Source organism: Siniperca chuatsi, linkage group LG14, assembly GCF_020085105.1.
Source record: "Siniperca chuatsi isolate FFG_IHB_CAS linkage group LG14, ASM2008510v1, whole genome shotgun sequence".
Taxonomy (NCBI): Eukaryota; Metazoa; Chordata; class Actinopteri; order Centrarchiformes; family Sinipercidae; genus Siniperca; species Siniperca chuatsi.
Genome location: NC_058055.1, coordinates 15,627,442 through 15,650,348, shown reverse-complemented (window position 1 = coordinate 15,650,348; position 22,907 = coordinate 15,627,442). Strand labels below are relative to the sequence as shown.

Here is a 22,907-nt window from a genome sequence, read left to right as displayed (position 1 = left end):
GATCTACTGGCAGAAATGGAATATAATATTTATAAGTATGTTTTCATTAGTGCATAATCACCTAAAAATAAGAATTGTTGTGTTTTCATTACCTTAGAATAAGCTATTTTTATCTACAAAAGGAGCGGGTCACCTTCCACGGAGTCCATCATGTTGCACTGCCACGTTTCAACAATAGCCCAAACGAACAAACTAAACGCTGGCTCTAGAGAGGGCCATTCGTGTCTTTCGCGAGTTTCGCGGCCACCATAGTTTCTCCTACACACTTGGAAGGGGAGGCGAGCAGTATTCAAATGGTTACAAACTGCAATTTCACCACTAAATCCTACACACTGCTCCTTTAAATTAACGATATAATACACATGAAAGTTTAACTGGGAGAATGCTACTCCTGAAAATTGAGAGTAGGATATCTCTGCAGACCAGAGACTTTGAATGGGCGGGGTAACTGTCAATCATTTTTTTTATTTGGCCAATCAGAGGCTTACAATCCACTGTCAATCAAATACGAATTTCATCCTATAAGCAGCCTGAACCAGTTATCAAGCAGTTTTTAATTCGGCTAATCATCTTTCTCATAGGGAGAAGGGGGACGTTCAACACAAAGAAGCAAAACTGCCTTGTTCAGAGACAGGTTTATGATGGCATTTGGATAAATTGATTCCCCAAAGCGATACACAAATATGATAGGGAGGAAATAGATTGCCACTAATGAAAGGTGACCTGTGCAGGTTTTAAAGGCCTTCACTCTTTCCTTAGCTGTAGACTTTTTTGACAAGACATAGGCAATACCACAGTAGCTTGCCAAGATAAATACTAGTGGAATCCAAAGAATAATATTTGATGACAAACCAGCAATTACACGGTTGGGGGTAACATCATTGCAGCCAAGCCAGTATATCTGGCCCTGGTCACAGAAATAGCTATTAATAACCACAGACTTACAGAAGGAAAGTCTTGTAAGAAGGCCAACTGCAATGAGTGTAATAGTTATAGCAAATACCCAGAAAGAGGCAATCAAAGACAGCATGAACCTGTGGGTCATCTTCACATGATAGTGCAGTGGGAAGATGATAGCTATCTGTCTGTTATAGGCAAGTGCAACCAGATTAAGAGCCTGCATTGAAAGGCAGGTGTAGCAGAAAAAAAGGAATGCCAAGCAGTCGTTGTAGGGGATGTAGCGATGGTTAAACAGAAATTTGATGTCTGATGAAATCAGATGTTTCTATCATAAGATAGAAGTAAATGGAAATGGACTGTAGTTGTATAGTGCCTTTCTAGTCTTCCAACTTCACACACTACATGTCGCATTCACCCCATTCACACACTGATGGAAGATGCTAACTGCTCATCAGTTCAAAGAAACTAACTAATTCTTCACAGACACCAAAGACACAGCTTGGGGTTCAGTGTTTTGCCCAAGGACACTTCGACATGTAGGCTGGGGGAAGCCAGGATTGAGCTACCAACCTTCTGCTTGGTGGACAACCTGCTCCACCACTAAGCCACAGCCACCCCCAAGAAGTGTTTATCTTGGTCTCATCTTTAGATGAGGTAACCTGTAAACCACCACCTACCTTTCTGCTATAAGAAGTGTACCTATTGGATGTAAACTAAGTATTGTGTTGGCTGTGACGATGTCTACATGCTGTCTCTGGGCTGCTCTGTTGATAGATCTTTTTGTAATAAATCCATATATTTGTGTAACGACAACTGGGGCTCATTGAGTTATTCTTTTATTCAATTGAGGACATTTCTTCAGTACAGGTTTTTCTTCAACAATAAAGCATTATTTTTCAAATGTATATTGACTGAGAAAACACATTATTTATGCTAACAGTTTGAGCAGTTTCTGTTATTGCAATTGAGCGATTCATGCTCGTGTGGTTTGATCAGTGCTCTTCTCACTGGTGTGAAGTCGGTGGTGCTCACTTGGAAAAAGCTGAATTTTCATGCCTTAATTAAAATTTGAATCAGTATCGGACAGTTGCGGAAATGTTGCCAGGCTACTGACAATCAAATCTGCCCTAACCACACCCACACAGTCCTTATGAATCAGATTAGCCGAGTTTTTGAATGTTAAACTCTTAATAAATATTACCTAATGATGTTTTTTCAGGAGTTGATCTTTGATTGTTGATGATTGAGTCATGAATATTTAATATTCAATTAAGAGGACCTCTACATTATTTTTTTGTTTTTCTGCTGTACACATAATCACATAAATTCTTGTTGGCATATTCTAACAATACACATATTGTGAGTAACAACAGAGAGTACAGCAAAAGCTGCTCAATTTAGCTTGTACTCATCCCACTGCACAAAGGTGGATCCACTGATAACATGAACAATTCTCGTCCAATATCTAAAATCTTCTTCCTTGCAAAGATTCTTGAAACTTGAAAGGCAACTATGTGCTTATCTAGACTCTAACTGTACTCTCCAGTCACAGCAGTCAGTTTTTGGACCATGACATAGTACAATTACTACAATGGCATTTACTGCACTACAGGTGTACTAAAAGATATGGACAAGAAACAGCTGTTTCTTGATCTGTTTGCTGATCTTTCTAAGGATTTTGATACTGTTGACCACTGCATTTTACACTGTTTTGGTTTGGATGTTTTCCTCAGAACTGGATTTTAATGCATAATGGGTACCATAAGAGTCTGTGTTGGGTCCTTTACTATTTACACTCTACTTAAAAAAAGAAAAGTCACAAATGTGTTTCTATTTAGAAATAAAATATGTTTCTGTCTTGAAGACAGGAAAATGATTGTACAGTCAAAAATCATGTCTGTGCTTGACTGTGGAGATGTCCCTAATTCTCATGCTGCTCACTCCACCTTATAACAAGGTAGAGTGCAGTTTATCATTGTGCTTTGCGTTTCATTACAGGAGACAAATATCATACTCATCCCTGTGTACTATATGTCTGAAAATGTCAGCTGGTCCTCACTAGCAGCAAGGGGAAAACTACATTTTATATATATTAATTATTTTTTATTTATATCTATAGAGGTCTCCTGCAAACGCTCCCTCAGTATATCACTTGTCTTCTCAAATTTAAAAACACTGCTCACCTTAAACTCTAGTTACCCCTCCAGTAAATACTGAACTTGGGAGGACTGCCTTCCACTACTTTTAACCATATACATTTAATGAATTACAAGGAATTTTAAAACTTGAATGTCTCACCCTACCAGGTAATTTTAAAATTTGATCTCCAAATCTATATAATGATGTCTGTTAAGCCGAATTTTCTGGTCCCGCCCAAACTGTGACATAATATCCGTAGCCAAAGCCATGCATAGCTGCTTGTAATGTTAGCAACGACATCGTACATGAATGAGAGATTTATTCCTCTTCTGTAGTAATAATAAACATGTGACATGGATGCAGAGATAACTGTGCTATATTCAGAACTTAACAAGATATTTAACTTAACCACATGACCCCCGTGTCCTCAAACCCCCCACGGTGTCACACATTACGTAGCTATGAGACAAGAGGGAGGGTTCTAGTAGAATTTTAGGGTGTACTTACTCTATAAGATTTGAAACTGAGTTTCAATGGCTTTAAAGTTCAAGTATCAAATCAACCAGTGGAGACAGCATAAATGCATCTGCCATTAGAAAGTTTATTAATACAGATTCCAATAATATAGATTCAAAATGAACCACAGGAGGAAACAAATATGCCTTGAGCAGCTACTTTGTCAAAAATGCAACAGAAGAAGAGCAATTCATGTATCTGCTTACAGCACACCCAAACAAACCATGCGGTAAGGGTTCATTGAGTCACATTGTTTTAATAAAGAAGACAGTCAACAACTACTACACTTCTTCTCTAAAATGCAAAAATGCTATAATCATAGGGTATTCATAACCATTAAAGGATAAACAGATAACTACTTTTGTATTCAAAGAAATCAAATGAATTAAAATTATTGTTTAGATGTAGAGAGGATGCTCCATCAAGAATCTGTTATCACAATAAAATATGTGTTTAATCATTGTTTTTAAACATAAAATTAGTTTATTTATATGGATTTCATATGGAGAGACACAATCTGTTTGATCACAATATCTTGTTTGCACAATCACTGATGTGAAAAAAGAAAAAGAAAACATGCATTCCTTTTTAACATTTTGCTTTTGTTCGAAACTCTATATATCTGCTCACAATCCTCTGTTACTCTGTAAAGAACTATTTCAGTGTAGGCTGCTTTTTTAAGTCTACAACCCCAGAAATCTAAAAACCATGTACAGAAAACAAATCAGACATTTTTCTTTTAAATAACTGCACATACAAACATAAGTAAGTAAAAACTCCATTCACTATGATTTTTCATATATGTATATTTTCTTTCTTCTTTCTTTCCATATTCTACTACTACTTTTAATAAACTTAATAGACAGCAGAGATAGTGTTGTGGATTACCTTGACAACCACTAATATATTTATCTTAATAGATTTGTTGTACGTCTTTAAATATTCCTTCAATTCCCTATCAATTCCTTATCAGTTCCTTATCAATTCCTTTCCTTTGAAATCACTTTATGCAGTACAATCTTGCTTTTATCACACAGGCAGGAATGAAGAGAAGTTTGTAGTTATTGTATTGTATTGTCATTAAAAATGGCTGTTTGATTTCAATACTTAATTTTTAAAAAGCTACTTCATTTATAGATCAGTTATGATGATGTATTTGTAATTTTGGACTGCTTTCTGATTTTTAACAACTTTTTTAGAGATTCTTTGATTTCTTGTGTCTGCAGAACATAAATGATTGGGTTCAACATGGGAGGGAAGACGGAGGTTAGAGACAGGTTTATGATCCTGGCATTTGGATGTATATTTTCCATCAAGGTAAATGTGATTAACAGCGGGATGAAATAGATTGCCACTAATGAGAGATGACCTATGCACGTTCTAAAGGCCTTGAGTCCTTGTTGAACTGTGGCCACTTTAGCTAACGTACAGCCAATATAGAGGTAACTTGACAAGATAAAAACGAGTGGAAGCCAAAAAATAACAACAGGGAACAAAAAACTAATGACATAATTGGGGAAATTGTCATTGCACGCAAGCCGGTATATCTGGCCATGGTCACAGAAATAGCTGTTAATAACCACAGATTTACAGAAGGAAAGTCTCGTAAGAAGGCCAACTGTAATGAGTAGAGCAATTATAACAAATACCCAGAAAGAGGCAAGGCATCAAAGACAGCATGAACCTGTGGGTCACCTTCACATGATAGTGCAGTGGGAAGATGATAGCTATCAGTCTGTCATAGGCAAGTGCAACCAGATTAAATGACTGCATTGAAAGGCAGGTGTAGCAGAAAAAAAGGAATGCCAAGCAGTCGTTGTAGGGGATGTAGTGATGGTTAAATAAAAAAATGTCAAGAACCTTCGGCACCAGAGCAGAGTTACCAAACAGGTCCACAAATGCTAGATTAAAAACTGCAATATATTTTGGAGTTCTCAGGTTATGATCCAAGTATATTACAGCCATCACAGCTGTGTTTCCCAGCACTGAAACAATATAAACAAAAAAGAGAAAGACATAGTAATACGATATATTTGGGATGCCAGATAAACCACTTATCATGAAATATGCAGGATGCACAAAAGTGATGTTTTTCCCAAGAGCAGAGCTGAATAACTCCATTGTAAAACTGTCCACAGCGCAGTGATTTATGTAGAGAAGTGTCCTTTTCTGCGCATCAGCATCAGAACTCTGTTGTCGTACATAGATGAAGATGAGCACTTCTCTCTCTTTCTGGTGACATATCACTGTCCAGCTTTAACTGTCTTGACAGGAGTGGCTACTAAGAGAAGTAGTCCTCCTCTGCATTTCTGCCATATAAGGTCAATGTCTGTTCCCTTGTGTCTATTGTATGCAAGCCACTCATCATCAGACAAACCTTTTTCAATCCATCTTACTGATTGTAATTTGTAATTTATGTAATTTACTTATTGAAAATCTATAGAGCACCTACAACAATTTTTGATATCGGTTATTGTATTTAAGGGAGCGACCTTTCGATGTGTTTTCTGTTTATATCCATGTTTTGTGTAGTAATTATGGGAGCAGAAAATTATCAAAGATACTCATAAATAATAACTTTAATGAACAAAATCCTCAGGGACATCACGTGGTGCGTGTGTGAGTGGGTGATCCAAGATGGCTGCTTGGATCCAAAATGGTGGCTATTGCAGAGGCTGCATGTCGTCAGACAAAGAAAGTTAATTCAAAATGGTGGCAGGGCCATGTATGTTAAAGAGTGTGGCTCTGTTAAAGGGCTAAATTTAAGTGTATGTGTGAACTGTGTAGAATAAACATTGCCATGTTAAAAGAGAGTTAGTTAGCATGCAAAGACTGTGGGAAGCATAACATTAACTAACATCAACTTAAAATGTGGCTACCAAATCCTAACAGGGGAAGCACATTATAACAATAAAAATATATCAATACATGTACATTCACAAAAGTAAAATAGTCCTGTGCTTAGCCGTGTACCGTGCTATCCTATGTTATACCCAGTTATATGTTCGGTGGTTACATTACCAGTCCATAAAGTCAGAAGTTGCTTTGAAGTTGCGGTGATTATCTGTCCTGTTGGATTAGCCAGGCGGGGAAGAATGTTGGTTCTGATTGAAGAAAAGTCGTTGCTGTGTACAGATGGAGGACCCGGGCGCTCCTACTGTAGTTCTCATCAAAGTCGGTTCTTTAAGTTAGCTGGCAGACTGTGTAACTTATGCAGGCCCTTGTGTCGCTGCTGTAAGAGAGAGAGTTCAGTTGTGCTGTATCTCTGCTCCAGGCAGATAACACGGAGAGGGAGATTATAGCAGCAGAAGAGTTTGGTTAGCTGTGAGATAACCAGATATCTTAAGGCAAAGGCAGGCCCTCGTGTTGTGGCCTTAATCCTTTGTTCTTCGTCGGTGGATCTGCGTAACGCAGACCTCCCCCAATGTGCAGGAGAAGAGAGAAGACTGGAGAAAGAGACCCCTTTTACTGACCTGGTGACATCACAACATCACAAAAGTTCAGTTAAAGCCCCCACAAATCAATCAATTGAATTTCAAATGGTGGAGTGCCAGTGGTCCCAACAACAGCCATGCCAGTGGCCCTGTGAGGCTGTACTTAGTCACAGTGCTTGTGAATTGTAATAACTAAGGTCATCCCCTGACTTTTCATCTTGTCTCACCAACAGGTCATTTTTTTACCCCTGTATCTACTGTACAGTTTCTCTGTCTGGGCTCAAGGCCCCACTGGGTGAGCAAATAGGGTCGTGGTAGAGACAGACCACTGATACTAATGATTGTTAGATTTTCTTTTCTTTTTCTGACATTAAATCTGTTTGAAATATATCATTGTCTGTATATGGTCCATTTGAGGTTCTCTATATGTTCCTCAACACAGAAAAAAAGAAGCAAAACCGGAGGGAAAAAGTTTGAGAAACATAACATATTGAACTTCACTGGGTACCAATTTTCTATTTTGAGTGCATTTGTTTATTGTGTGATTATTCAGACAATGACTAAATTCAGACAATGATTGAAAAATAATGATCATGAAGTGTGATGATTGTGACCAGTAATCACAATTCAACTGAGGCGCCAGCACAAGGCAACTGCTGGTTTTTATGGGCGACAACCACTTGGACAGAGTTCGCCATGTTAAGCGGTTTTAAAGTATTACTATTTTAAGAGCCAATTTCACCATCCTTAATTTGTATGATAGGTCAGTCTTGAAAAGCATCTTTAATCATCTAAGCAATATTTTTTCAAATGCATATTGACTGAGAAAACACATGATTTATGCTAACAGTAAAGTTCGTAGAAAAGGTTTCAGTCGTAGTCATCTGGACACTACAACTGAAACCTTTTCTACGATAGAACACTCCTGGATGAATGAGGGACTACACCGTCTTAACAGTAAAGTTAAATAATTTTTCAACCATTACAATAACTGGCTATATAAAACCACTATTGTTTTTACAATAGTGGTTTTACAATGTTAGTTGTTCTCTAGACTGTTTCTCCTGCGGGCTCTTGATGGAGGTGGTACAGACCAGAAGTTCCCTAGGCTGAGGATGTGGTGGTGAAGGCAGGCGGGGGAAACAGTCTGGATGGCAGGAACGACCCCACCATTGCACCTCGCCGGTGGTCCATGAAATAATGGGATTGTGTTGTTCCAACCAAGGACGCCCCAAGATTACCTCCGCGGCCGAGCCCTCCAGAACCAGCAGATGTTGTTGCTCCTCATGCAGCACCCCCACTTGGAGGGTGACTGGACCAGCAGCCCTATTGACACGGGCGCGGCTGAGGGGTCTTCCATTTACTGTGTGGATTTGGTATACGGAGGACGTAGCTGTGGTTTTGAGGCTGAGCTGGCGGCTGAGGGCACCGGAGATAAAGTTGCCGGCTGACACGGAGTCGATGAGGGCTTGTACTGGTAGAGATATGGTGGGAGTAATCAAAGTTATGAGAGTGGAAAGTGGCTTTAAATTTTTTATGGTAGGGATGATTGCACTCACCAGGGGTCGCAGAGGATGAATGGGGCACGAGGAAATGCTGTGACCTGCAGTACCACAGTACAAGCACAACCCCCAGGTCAGCTTTCGGTGCTGCTCAGCTGGAGTTAGTCGGCTATTTTCAAGCTGCATGGGCTCGTGGTCGGGTTCTGGAGGACGGTGACTCTCTGGCTGACGGAGGGACGAGATAGGGGATGGCTGGTCCTGGTGTTCATCTAAACACGCCTTCATACGAGTGGCGACCTCTCGAGGCCGATGGTATCCTCGTATGCGGCAAGATGCAGTCTTACCCTGGGCTCCAATCCCTGACGAAAGGTGGTAATTAAAGACTGTTCATTCCACCCACTTGCAGCGGTGAGGGTCCAGAACTCCAGGGCATAATCCGTGACTGACCAGGAACCCTGCCTCAGGTGATAAAGGCGCTCACCTGCGGAGGTGTCCCCAGCTGATCTCCCGAATACCTCCTTGAAGTGAGCGAGGAAGTTCACCAGGGATTGGGTCACAGGTCCGTCTTGGGCCCAGATGGATTCGGCCCATTGGAGAGCCCTCTCTTGGAGTTGGGAGATAATAAACGCTATCTTGGAGCGCTCTGTCGGGTACAGGGAAGACTGCATCTCCGGGACCAGCGAGCATTGAAGTAAGAAGCCATTGCATTCCTCCACCGAGCCAGAGAAGGGCGTGGGTTTGGCCATGGGACTGGCGTGTCCCAGAGAGGGTGGAGTTGCGGTGGCGGATGCGGAAGTGGATGACAGCGTGGATACGGGTGGTGAAGCGCTTAGGCTACGGCGCAGGAGATCCACCAACTCCTGGAATGGGTCCGTAGCACTCATGTTGTCGTCCAACAACAGGTCCGGTCTTCTGTTACGTCACAGAAGGGCAGGAGACACCGAGGTGGAGACACAGAGGATTTTATTCAACCCAGATTAAACAAGCAGAGAGTTTCAGTATTGGAAGGGGTTACGGATACCGTCCTTTTGAAATGGCGTTGGAGATCGGGGACTGCAGACACACTCAGGAGCTTGGAAAACACGGGACAGGCGACAGGGACACAGGGACACAGAGACACACACACGGATAGGCTTGAGTATGAAGGTGATCGTCTTAGGTAGCAGCGATTCTTGTCCATGCATCAACGAGACCGGACACTGACTGAGGTGAGTGGAGTATTTTTATACTGGGGTTGATGTGGTGCAGATGAATGTCAGGTGTGAGATTGGAAACAGGCGTGTACTTTTCTGGAGAGGGATTGCGCTGTGGTTGTTCAGCTGGGGAGCCTGGCATGACCATGACAGTTAGAGCAGTTTCTGATATTTAAATTGAGAGATTCATGCTTGTGCGGTTTGGTCAGTCCCCTTCTCACTGGTGTGAAGTGGGTGGCACTCACTTGGAAAAAGCTGAAGTTCCATGCCTCAATCAAAATTTTGATCTGTTTTTTTTTTTCAGAAGTTGATCTTTGATTGTTGATGATTGAGTCATGAATATTTCACATTCAATTATATGAAACTATAAGAAATAGAAAGAAACACAATAAAGACAAATATGTTAAGAGGACCTCTAGATAATTTTATTGTTTTTGTGCTGTACACATAATCACATAGATGCTTGTTGGTATATTATGTTAAAACACATGATTTTTCCAACAATACTCACTGCACAAAGGTGGATCCACTGATAACATGAACAATTATCGTCCAATCTAAAATCTTCTTCCTTCCAAAGATCCTTGAAATTCTGGTTGAAAGGCAACTATGTGCTTATCTAGACTATAACTGTACTCTCCAGTCACAGCAGTCAGTTTTTGGACCATGACATAGTATAATTACTACAATGGCATTACGCATTCAATGGACAAGAAACAGTTGTTTCTTGATCTGTTTGCTGATCTTTCTAAGGATTTTGATACTGTTGACCACTGCATTTTACACTGTTTTGGTTTGGATGTTTTCCTCAGAAAAGGATTTTAATGCATAATGGGTACCACAAGGGTCTGTGGTGGGTCCTTTACTATTTAGACTCTACATAAAAAAAGAAAAGTCACAAATGTGTTTCTTATATTGGAATAAAGCATGTTTCTGTCTTGACGACAGGAAAATGATTGTACAGTCAAAAATCATGTCTGTGCTTGACTGTGGAGATGTCCTTAATTGCGTAGAGTGCACTTTATCATTGTACTTTGCGTTTTATTACATGAGATAAATATTATACTCATCCCTGTGTACTATATGTCAGAAAATGTCAGCTGGTCCTCACTAGTAACAAGGGGAAAACAACATTTTATCATGTATATCTATAGAGGTCTCCTGCAAAAGCAGTATATCACTTGTCTTCTCAGAATTTAAAACCTCTGCTCATCAAACCAGAGCTCTTAAACTCTAGTTACCCCTCTGGTAAATACTGAACTTGGGAGGACTGCCTTCCACTACTTTTAACCTTAAGAATTGAATGAATTACAGGGAATATTAAAACTTGAATGTCTCAGCCTACCAGGCAATTATAAAATTTGAACTCCAAATCTATTTAGTGATGTCTGTTAAGCCAAATTTTCTGGCCCGCCCAAACTGTGACATAATATCCGTAGCCATAGCCATACATACAGTAGCTGCTTGTAATGTTAGCAAGCCATTACAAGCGCCAGTGTACAGACGACATCGTACATTCATTTTTATTCCTGTTCTGTGGTAATTATTAACATATCACATGAGATAACTGTGCTATATGCAGAACTTAACAAGATATTTAACTTAACCATGATAAACAACATAGCTACCACTACATTGTGGCACTTCCGAAAGACACTCACACACACCTCATAGTAGAGCCACTAGCCCAGCTACAACACAGGTCCCTTTACGAAGCTCTCAAAGGACATAACTGTGCCTCCAGTGACTGTAAAAGCTCGGACTGTAAAAGTCGCACTGTCTGCCCTTCCAGTAAAGACACAAATGCCTGACGGTAGTTGCTCAGGGCTGGATAGCTCTGAATACCAGCACCAGGAATGCATGACGCTATCAATGCTACACTATGCGGTTTTCAGACCATGGGTCAGACATTGACCCCCGTGTCCTCAAACCCCCCACGGTGTCACACATTACGTAGCTATGAGACAAGAGGGAGAATTTTAGGGTGTACTTACTCTATAAGATTTGAAACTGAGTTGAAAGTTCAAGTATCAAATCAACCAGTGGAGACAGCATAAATGCATCTGCCATTAGAAAGTTTATTAATACAGATTCCAATAATATAGATTCAAAATGAACCACAGGAGGAAACAAATATGCCTTGAGCAGCTACTTTGTCAAAAATGCAAGAAGAGCAATTCATGTATCTGCTTACAGCACACCCAAACAAACCATGCGGTAAGGGTTCATTGAGTCACATTGTTTTAATAAAGAAGACAGTCAACAACTACTACATTTCATCTCTAAAATGCAAAAATGCTATAATCATAGGGTATTCATAACCATTAAAGGATAAACAGATAACTACTTTTGTATTCAAAGAAATCAAATTAATTTAAAATTATTGTTTAGATGTAGAGAGGATGCTCCATCAAGAAGCAGAGAGTTTCAGTGTGTTATCACAATAAAATATGTGTTTAATCATTGTTTTTAAACACAAAATTAGTTTATTTATATGGATTTCATATGGAGAGACACAATCTGTTTGATCACAATATCTTGTTTGCACAATCACTGATGTGAAAAAAGAAAAAGAAAACATGCATGCTTTTGTTCGAAACTCTATATATCTACTCACAAACCTTATTTACAACCCCAGAAATCTAAAAACCATGTACAGAAAACAAATCAGACTTTTTTTCTTTTAAATAACTGCACATACAAACATAAGTATGTAAAAACTCCATTCACTATGATTTTCATATATGTATATTTTCTTTCTTCTTTCTTTCCATCTTCTGCTACTACTTTTGAAAACTTAGCGTTGTTATGAGGATGTAATTATTATTGAATTAATTCACATTATGGTTACATTATGGTTAATTTTTTTATCGTAACTTTGGACTGCTTTCTGATTTTTAGTAACTTTTTTAGAGATTCTTTGATTTCTTGTGTCTGCAGAACATAAATGATTGGGTTCAACATGGGAGGGAAGACGGAGGTCAGAGACAGGTTTATGATCCTGGCATTTGGATGTATATTTTCCATCAAGGTAAATGTGATTAACAGCGGGATGAAATAGATTGCCACTAATGAGAGATGACCTATGCACGTTTTAAAGGCCTTGAGTCCTTGTTGAACTGTGGCTACTTTAGCTAACGTACAGCCAATATAGAGGTAACTTGACAAGATAAAAACGAGTGGAAGCCAAAAAATAAGAACTGGGTACAAACAACTAATGACATAATTGGGGAAATGGTCATTGCAAGCAAGCCGGTATATCTGGCCATGGTCACAGAAATAGCTGTTAATAACCACAGATTTACAGAAGGAAAGTCTCGTAAGAAGGCCAACTGCAATGAGTAGAGCAATTATAACAAATACCCAGAAAGAGGCTATCAAAGACAGCATGAACCTGTGGGTCACCTTCACATGATAGTGCAGTGGGAAGATGATAGCTATCAGTCTGTCATAGGAGAGTGCAACCAGATTAAATGACTGCATTGAAAGGCAGGTGTAGCAGAAAAAAAAGAATGTCAAGCAGTCGTTGTAGGGGATGTAGCGATGGTTAAACAGAAAAATGTCAAGAACCTTCGGCACCAGAGCAGAGTTACCAAACAGGTCCACAAATGCTAGATTAAAAACTGCAATATATTTTGGAGTTCTCAGGTTATGATCCAAGCATATTACAGCCATCACAGCTGTGTTTCCCAGCACTGAAACAATATAAACAAAAAAGAGAAAGACATAGTAATACGATATATTTGGGATGCCAGATAAACCACTTATCATGAAATATGCAGGATGCACAAAAGTGATGTTTTTCCCAAGAGCAGAGTTGAATAACATTGTAAAACTGTCCACAGCGCAGTGATTTATGTAGAGAAGTGTCCTCGTCCGTGCATCAGCATCAGCACTCTGTTGTCTTATGTAGATGAAGATGAGCGCTTCTCTTTCTGGTGACAGAACTCTGAGCAGCTTTAACTGTCTTGACAGGAGTGGCTACTAAGAAAAGCAGTCCTCCTCTGCATTTCTGCCATATAAGGTCAATGTCTGTTCCCTTGTGTCTATTGTATGTAAGCCACTCATCATCAGACAAACCTTTTTCAATCCATCTTACTGATTGCAATCATGTAATTTACTTATATATCTATATAGCACCTATAACACATTTTTTTGTTATTATTATTATTATTATTATTATTATTATTTGGTATTGTATTTCTATGACCTTTCAATTAATTTACTGTTTAAATGCATATTTTGAGAGGAGACGATAAACATCTCTGACCATTCATTCAGCTGTATGTTTTATGGTTGCAATGACAAATAAACTTGAACTTGGATCTGGTGGATCTTCTTGGAAAGAATTCTCTTCATCAAAGCATGCTTCCATTACATACTAAAAGGACAGAAACTCACAGTTGGCTTAAGTGGCCTAAATCTGACTTCAATTCTTGTATAAAAACCACACTCTGAATAAACCAGTCAAAACATTTTTGCAATTTTACTATATTAATCCTACAAAATCCCCAAAAATTCAAAACATAGAGGCACAATATGAGCAGGTCAGCTCCACAGAATCTACACTTTCTATAGCTGCTTCATAATAAAATTCTTCCAGAGAAGAAATGCCCCCGAATGGCTAAAAAAGTTTAATTTAAAGCAACACTGTATAGTTTAACACAGCAAAGAGGAGCTGATAAGAAAACAATAGGGATCTAATTCCTTCCTCTTTGAAATGCAACTATGAGGTATCCATCGCCATAAATAAACATAAATGAACAGATTTCTAACAGTTTTCTTATTACAAGTCATAAAATAAATGCTAAATGATTTTATAGATGTAGAAAGTTTGTTTAAGAATGTTTAATTGTGATTCTGAGATACATCATAACATTTAATCACAATAAATCATTTATCATTCATTTTAGAAAATACAGAATTTATGGGGGGAGCCATGTGACCCTGATGAAGATGGCTTCTTAGATTGTATGGAAGCAAATTAGGGTCATTAATATTTTGAGTTGTGAAAATATGTTCAGAAATAATTTCACAGCCTGCAGTTGTATATCAAATAAATTTGCATGCACATATGTGTGACTTTGTAAAAACGTTTTGCAGCAATAGAAATATTTTGTGCATGTGTGAAAAAGTTTTGTGCACACAGATATAATTTGCACATGTGTAAAAACAGTTTTGCAGCTGTAGAAATATTTTGTGTATGTGTAATTAAAATATGTGCAGGAATATTTTCAATAGTGAGGTTTCACACAAATGTCCCATCTTTGTATGCGACACTGAAGTTACAAGCTACATGGTACGAGTTACAAGCGCGAATTTTGGCCCTGTTTTAATGCCTGCGCTGACTAGCCAATCAGCACGTTTCCCACTGACCATCCAATCAGAGGAAGTCAAACTGTCCAATCAGGGGACAAAAGGTTACTGCGTCCATCTGTAGTATGCTGGAATCAACATGGAGGAGCCTGAGGCGAACTCTTCTGGGATACAGGTGGGTTAATTAGCACGGAACATGCCAGTAAAGTTTTACATTGTAATTAACTAGATATATCAAGACAGCTGTGTGTGCGCATCCCGGATTTACTTAATTTGCATATTAACTAATGTCTTAGCTAGCTATAGTCAGTTGGCTAACGTTTGTTGTTGTGCCATTTGAACAATTAACGTTAATATTAAGGAAAGTAAGGCTATTCTTTAACAGGTGCTTCAAGACATAATGCTGCAGGCATTAACGTGAGAAGGAAGGTAGTTAGCTAAAGGCCGAGAAGGGTCAGCTTCCAGTCCAACTTGTACATGTTCATGTCAGCTGGAAAATAAACCAAATGAACAGGAAAGTAACAGTAGTAGGCTAATAATACACTCGTCAAATCTAAAAGGGGACAGTGGTTAACGGTCAATAAAGTAAAATCTTATGTCAGTATTATGTTTTTATGATGGGAGAACATTTGTTTCATCTATCATACACCTCTTTCATGAGCTGCTAAATGTCTTTAATTTTAAACATACAGGAGCATAACTCCTTAATAGAGAGAGCTGTTCGCAGCTTTGTGGACATCTTGTCAAAGGCACAGCCAAAAATTCACGTTTCAAGTGTGCCACAAGGCAAGCTCACAAGCAGTCAGCCATAACAGCAACCCAAGGAGACATGCAAAGGTATGATATGACAGGCATAAGTATAATTATTATAGTATAATAATGTATTTGTTGCTCATTATTGTAAGCATGGCGAAGAGCAGGGAGCATGCTAATCCCCAAGGAAAAGGATGCCTCAAACATAAACCAATTCCAGCAAATCAATCTCTTGAATGTTGAAGGAAAGATCTTTAGCATTGTTGTTCAACGGATTGCAACGTACCTGAAACAGAACAACTGGATTGATACAGAAAGCTGGTATACCAGGCTTCTCGGGATGCTTAGAACACACAAGAATGATATGGAATCAAATCCAGACTACAAAGAGGGAAGGAAGAGATTTGCACATCATATTCCTGGACTTAGCCAACGCTTTTGGATTCATCCCCCATTCTCTCTTCTGGACCGCCTTTGAGTTACACACCTGGTCAGAAACTACTTAAAAGATCTACAATTCTGCCTCAAAACAACAGAATACACAACATCGTGGCAATCATTGGAAGTGGGAATAATGGCAGGGTGTACCATCTCCCCTCTAGCCTTTACCATGGCAATGGAATTGATCACCCGAGCTTCCAAATGGGTTGTAGGAGGAGAACGTTTGCACTCCGGACAGCGGGTACCTCCTATTCGCACCTACATGGATGACATGACCACCCTGACCTTAACCATTGCATGTACCAATCCAGAAGCATATCCATCGTCTAGTATTACACGCTCAACTCAATATAACTTTGAACAGGTACAAGGCAGGAACTCACACCGAGTTTAGTGAAGTACATACTCCAGAGGATCGTGTACAACAAATGGCAGAATGGGGGTCGCACACTCCAGCTCTGATTCAAAGTCATCATGCTGATCGGAGCATGAGTGTGTGTTTCAAAAATTGATTTTCCGATTCAATCGACCTTTATTTGAATTATCCGATATCAATTCATAAAATCCGTTAGGGCTTGTGTCCATATAGCCTAGCGACCCCCGTCACAAATGTTTGTTGCTCCTATCCAGGATTAGGAAATAACACCAGCAACTATGTCACTGCCTTCCAGAAAGACTCCAGGCTTGGATGGATACTCTTCAGAATTTTATAAGACCGTTTGGTCCCAAATTGAGCCCCTTTTTATGCCAATGCTTACAGATTTTTTTGAGAATGGAATCCTTCCCAAATCAATGAAGACAGCTATATATAGACAGCTAATATCACTGATGCATAAGAAGGATACAGACATTGTAGAATGTACTTCATTTGGTGATAGATGTATCGTTTGGATCAAGTCTATGTACACTAATCCACAAGCTCAAATATGTGTAAATGGCACTCTCTCTGAAAAGTCTGGCTTATATAAAGGCTGTCAGCAGGGGTGCCCATTATCCCCGTTCTTAATTAATTTGGTGATTGAATCCCTGCAGAGGCCATATGGATTGTTAGAGATTTCTGGAATTGACATTTAGAAAATAGAGAATCAGGGCTCCAGGCTAACTTTTTACATTGGTGGCACTGGTGCACCTAACTTAGGTGCAACAGCACATAATTTAGGTGCACCCAATAATATATTTTAAGCGTTACCTTTTTTGTCAGTTCCCATACACATTGGTAATTTGTAAATGATTGTAAACAGCAATAAAGGTGCAGATAAATGTTTTTTTAATGGACTTAAATTTAGTAAAAGATAGCTCCTCTTTGGCTATATTGTGAGCAGTATTATTTTAGTGTAATTTTATTATGATTTCTGACTCTTCACTGCGTCGGTTTGCTGCTGCCTGGTGCTGAAATGCTGCAGAAAGGGGGGCTGCTCTGCCAGCCAAGCACCTGTCAGGACACAGGACGTGTTTCTTGGAGACATTGTGCTTTTCAAACGTTTCAATTCGGAAAGTTGATGCTCCGACAGCAAAAGCACTGTTCCCAGTTGATGCGCAGATCGCAGTTATATCTGCAGTGCCTGCGAATAATCTGTGGATCAGGTGGGCAGGTCATAAAAATGAACATTCTGATTAATACAGATGGGTTGCAGTGTCTCCTCATTAAGAGAGACACTGTGCGCATTTATGCACGAGGCACAGCAGCGTAACTTCATTGATTAATTAAATCTCCCGACATGCCGACAGGATCGGTCAGGATCTAATGTTAATTAATGTTCTTTGTTCTTCTATACATCCAAAAGGTCACATACACACAGTCCAGGTTCATGCAGTTAAATTGCTTGGAGGAGAGTAGCCGTCCTCCTGATAAATCCTTAGCTCCATCCCAGCTGTCTAAAAATGTATTTCATAAGCTAAAGTTTAATTCTGTTTCCTCTGGAGAGTTTTCTCTGTCCTGTCAATTTTATAACTACAGTTTTTATTTTTTCTGCTTAAATGTTGATATATGCTGTGACATGCATGAACTGTACTGCATGCATGAAAATGTTTAAAAACTACTGAAAGCAGCCTGTCTAATCATTAAAGTAAATTGTTAAAGAAAACACTCATTCATCAATACCACACATGATAAAGAAATTACCTGGAAAACTAGCGCTCCTCCACATAATTTAAATGGCAATATAACTTACAGGGACCGGTAGAGGAGGAGGGAAATGTCCACGCTGGTGCGGGTCTCTAAATCTGAGAAAATAATTTGTTTGGGTGGGTGGCGGGTGGATGAATTATGGGTAGGCAACATACGGATCACGTCAGAGCTGATCCGTGCATCACCACAGCACACTCTGTGTTTGCTAAAAAATATTTTTATGCATTATTTTTAATCAGAGCTGCTAAATTTCAGATACACCAGTGTAATGTTTAGTTGCACTTAACAGATTTGTGGTCGCACCCTGGAGCCCTGAGAATAGAATCTCATTGTATGCTAATGATATTATCTTGTACCTAACCAACCCAGAGAGATCCATTCCAGCAGTTCGTTGATAAGGATTTGTTGTTCTTATTGAACTCAATTTCTAGTAAACTCAAGACCATTTCACCCTTCACCTGGACACAGAGCAGACTTAAGTATCTGGGGGTGATTGTGTCTCCCAAACTTAAAGACTTGTTTCATATAAACTACGCCCCACTACTTAAAAAGATCAAGGAAGAATTGGAACATTGGAATTTATTTCCCATCTCATTTCTCGGACGAATTAACATAATTAAAATAAATGGATTGCCACGATTTAGTTATCTATTTCAGTCACTGTCCTGTTATTTAGATAAAGCATTTTTTAAACCCATAAACAAATTGATGAGCTTCTTTATTTGAAAGATCTCCTTACCCAGAATAGCTTAAACTAAGTCCAAAGAGAAAGGTGGACTGGGAATCCCAGACCTTCAGTTGTACTACTGGGCCACCCAGAAAAAAAGGCCTAATTAGTTAGTACAAAAATGCAGAACTGCTCACTGGAAAGATTTAACAGTTTTGATTTAACATCAAATACTAGATTATTGTCAATAAGAAAAAATAAATAATACAAGTGTCAGTAATGCTCCATCGTGAGACGCTGACCTGTTGATAATTCCTGAACAACAGCAGCTCATGCTCGTTTATACAGGGCACACGTAAACCCACATTGTAGCGGGGCTCAAGCACTTTGACCATATGCTTAAATTTTGTATTCTCTACGACCGAGTATGGTCGAATATCTGCTGTGATAATCACTTCTATAGCATTAGTTATTACTTTGGCATGGGCCAGACCTGCAGTGAAAGGCTGCCTGAACGCTATGGGGAGAAAGATTCGCCTTCCAGTCTGGTATTGTCTCGTTCCGCTAATCAACACAAGTTTGAAGTGTTTCCACAGACATACCCAAATTCAGGTTTTGGAAATTCTGCTGGACATTACACCAATACGGTACCTCTTTGGTACGGAAATGGACAGGTCACAAGACCCCATGTCTGCCAAGAGGATTGGCATAATATCTTATATAGCTTGCTCAGAACCAGCAACATTTAATTTGTTCAAATAAATTCTGAACGAAACATTACAAGTGGAACAGTGCACTTAAAAAAGTAATATCTTTCTGAGAACATGGTAACCTCATATGGACCTCTAACCATCTGCCCTGTCCAGTCAGATTTGCTTTGACTCTATATATACTGTATGTACTGTGACCACAGTTGATATTTTCTTTTCATTTTGTACTTTATTTCACTTTATAATAATAATAACTTATTTATATTGCGCCTTTCAAAACAAAGTTACAAAGTGCTTTACAATAAAAACTGATAAACAAATTATTATTTTATCTTATCTTTATTTTCTCTGTACTCCGTCTTATCATTATGTTTGTTAAATGATGAACATGAATAAGAAGAGAAATTATTGAAAAAAAAGAAATACAAAATTTAGTTTCTTTTACATGGTTATATTTTTCATCAAAAGATATAAAATTCATGCAAAATTTACTTTCACATACACAGTTATCATGTGCAGGAACATAAATAGTTTGATCACAATTACTTGTTTGCTTGATTAATAATTTTATAAATACAACCATTAATTTCTCTGTGAGGTTTAGGTTTTGCACCAACCGTATTTTGGACATTACTATAACACACATTATCAGTTGCTTTCCCTCTTGCATTTCTCACCCGAGCAGAAACTAAAATATTACTGTACATAAGTTCATATACTATAAGAGAAGTTTGTATGGTAGTTAAGCTATCTTAAAAAGGTTTTAATTTCAGTAATTGTTGATTAATACATACAAACTAAATTTTCAGACATTTGTGTGATGTTACAAAATAAATCTAGTATTCATAACGGCTGTTTTACTGTAATGCAAATAATGCAAAAAACAGAAGGCCCAAAACATCAACAAACACTCACATTATGGTAACTTTGGATTGCACTCTGATTTTAAACAACTTCTTTACAGATTTATTGATTTCTTGTGTCTGCAGAACATAAATGATTGGGTTCAACATGGGAGGAAAGACGGAGGTCAGAGACAGGTTTATGATCCTGGCATTTGGAGGTATATTTGCACTCATAGTAAATGTGATTAATAATGGGAGGAAATAGATTGCCACTAATGAAAGATGACCTGTGCAGGTTTTAAAGGCCTTCACTCTTTCCTGAACTGTGGCTACTTTAGACAATGCATAGCCAATATATAGGTAACTTAACAAGATGAATATCAGAGGAAGCCAAAGAATAAGAAGTGGTGACAATATACTAATGACAAAGCTGGGTGTATAGTCATTGCAGCCAAGCCGGTATATCTGGCCATGGTCACAAAAATAGCTGTTAATAACCACAGACTTACAGAAGGAAAGTCTTGTAAGAAGGCCAACTGCAATGAGTGTACTAGTTATAGCAAGTACCCAGAAAGAGGCAATCAAAGACAGCATGAACCTGTGGGTCATCTTCACATGATAGTGCAGTGGGAAGATGATAGCTATCAGTCTGTCATAGGCAAGTGCAACCAGATTAAGAGCCTGCATTGAAAGGCAGGTGTAGCAGAAAAAAAGGAATGCCAAGCAGTCGTTGTAGGGGATGTAGCGATGGTTAAACAGAAAAATGTCAAGAAGCTTCGGCACCAGAGCAGAGTTACCAAACAGGTCCACAAATGCTAAATTAAAAACTGCAATATATTTTGGAGTTCTCAGGTTATGATCCAAGCATATTACGGCCATTACAACTGTGTTTCCCAGCAATGATGCAATATAAACAAAAAGGAGGAAGATATAGTAATACTTGATATGTGGGATGTCAGATAAACCACTTATCATGAAATATGCAGGACGCACAAAAGTGATGTTTTTCCCAAGAGCAGAGTTGAAAAAGTTCATTGTAAAACTTGTCAAGCCTTTCCTGCTCACAGTGCAGTGGCTGATGTAGATAAACGTCCTCTTCAGCGTTTCAGTACTGTGTTCTGTTGTTCTCTTTCTGATGATGCAGCTCTGTCTGGCTTTAACTGTTTGGACAGGAGTGGCTAATAAAAGGAGCAGTCCTCTTCTGAGTTCATGTTAAATAATGTCAATGTCTGATCCCCTGAGCCTATTGTATGTAAGCCACTCAGAATCATACAAACCCTTTTTCAGTCCATTAAACTCATTGCATTCATCCAAACTACTTATCACATTTTCAGATTTCTATATAGTTATTCTGAAAGGACACTATGGATAAAGATTCTTAGACCATGACAAGAAATATAAACTACAACTCAGTTGCATGCTCAAAGCAAGAGCTTCATTCCTGGAGTGATTTAGGTAAAACTTTGCTTGACTGATTACAGCATTCAAATTACCGTGTAAGTAGTTTGCAATTATTAGGTACTTATTAAATTATGTTTGTTTTATGACTAATTGTTTTCATAATAACGTTGCGATGACAACGTAATCGCTGCATTTCATTTAGTGAATGAAACAGTACAGTTACGTACTGCGCTGGAGTCGCAAGAAGATGGTTGGGGTGAATGGCAGGACTGTGATACCAGAATCCAGGGTTCGCATCCAGACTCCTGTGGTTAGGTTTGAGCAACAAAAGCACTTTGGGGACGATTATGGAAAGGTCGTGATTTTGGTTAAATGTCAATAACATAATCATAAAAAAGTTGAATAATGCTGTAGTCACTACGAGTGGCTAGTGTATTGCAAGATTGCCTATTTTGGCGAAAAACTAAATGAAATACGTTGTCAGTGAACATTTTACTGATAGGTTCAGTATCATAATTTTTGCGACTTGTCAGTTATGTTAATTAACAACATTTCCTTATTATTGTAGAAAAGGTTTCAGTTGTAGTCATCTGGACTCATCATCATTGGAAGTCATTCTCAATTGAGAACGTCTTGATTCTGAAAACAGTGTCCAGATGACTACGACTGAAACCTTTTCTATGATAGAACACTTCTGGACGAATGAGGGACTACACCGTCTTATTTCCTTATTATGTTAACAGAAAACATAAATCAGTTGGCATTATGTTTCCCTTAAAACATATTAGCTGTTGCAAATTAGTTCTATATAAATGTAATTTCTAGGAGACAGGGCAGCATGGTATAGTATTACAGTTGAAGGGAAACAAAATAAGAAGCCTTGAAATAAAGTGGTATCATTTTTCTATTTTAGGTTGTCTGACCCATTTCCTGAATGAATTTGAGAATTTTGGCATTTGTTT

At 38.7% G+C, this 22,907-nt stretch overlaps 2 protein-coding genes across 2 annotated transcripts; both read right to left on the bottom strand.

Annotated features, from left to right (window-relative positions):
* Positions 1 to 562: 562 nt before the first annotated feature.
* On the bottom strand, positions 563 to 22,159 carry LOC122888765 (olfactory receptor 1E5-like). The gene is made up of 2 exons (XM_044223595.1): positions 21,295 to 22,159; positions 563 to 1,186 (listed from the first exon to the last, which is right to left on the bottom strand). The coding sequence occupies exons 1-2, from the start codon at positions 21,577 to 21,579 to the stop codon at positions 563 to 565; spliced, it is 909 nt and encodes a 302-aa protein (XP_044079530.1). The 5' UTR covers positions 21,580 to 22,159.
* LOC122888133 (olfactory receptor 1361-like) lies at positions 10,088 to 13,756 on the bottom strand. Its single transcript, XM_044222164.1, has one exon. The coding sequence runs from the start codon at positions 13,510 to 13,512 to the stop codon at positions 12,532 to 12,534; it is 981 nt and encodes a 326-aa protein (XP_044078099.1). The 5' UTR covers positions 13,513 to 13,756; the 3' UTR covers positions 10,088 to 12,531.
* Positions 22,160 to 22,907: the final 748 nt, after the last annotated feature.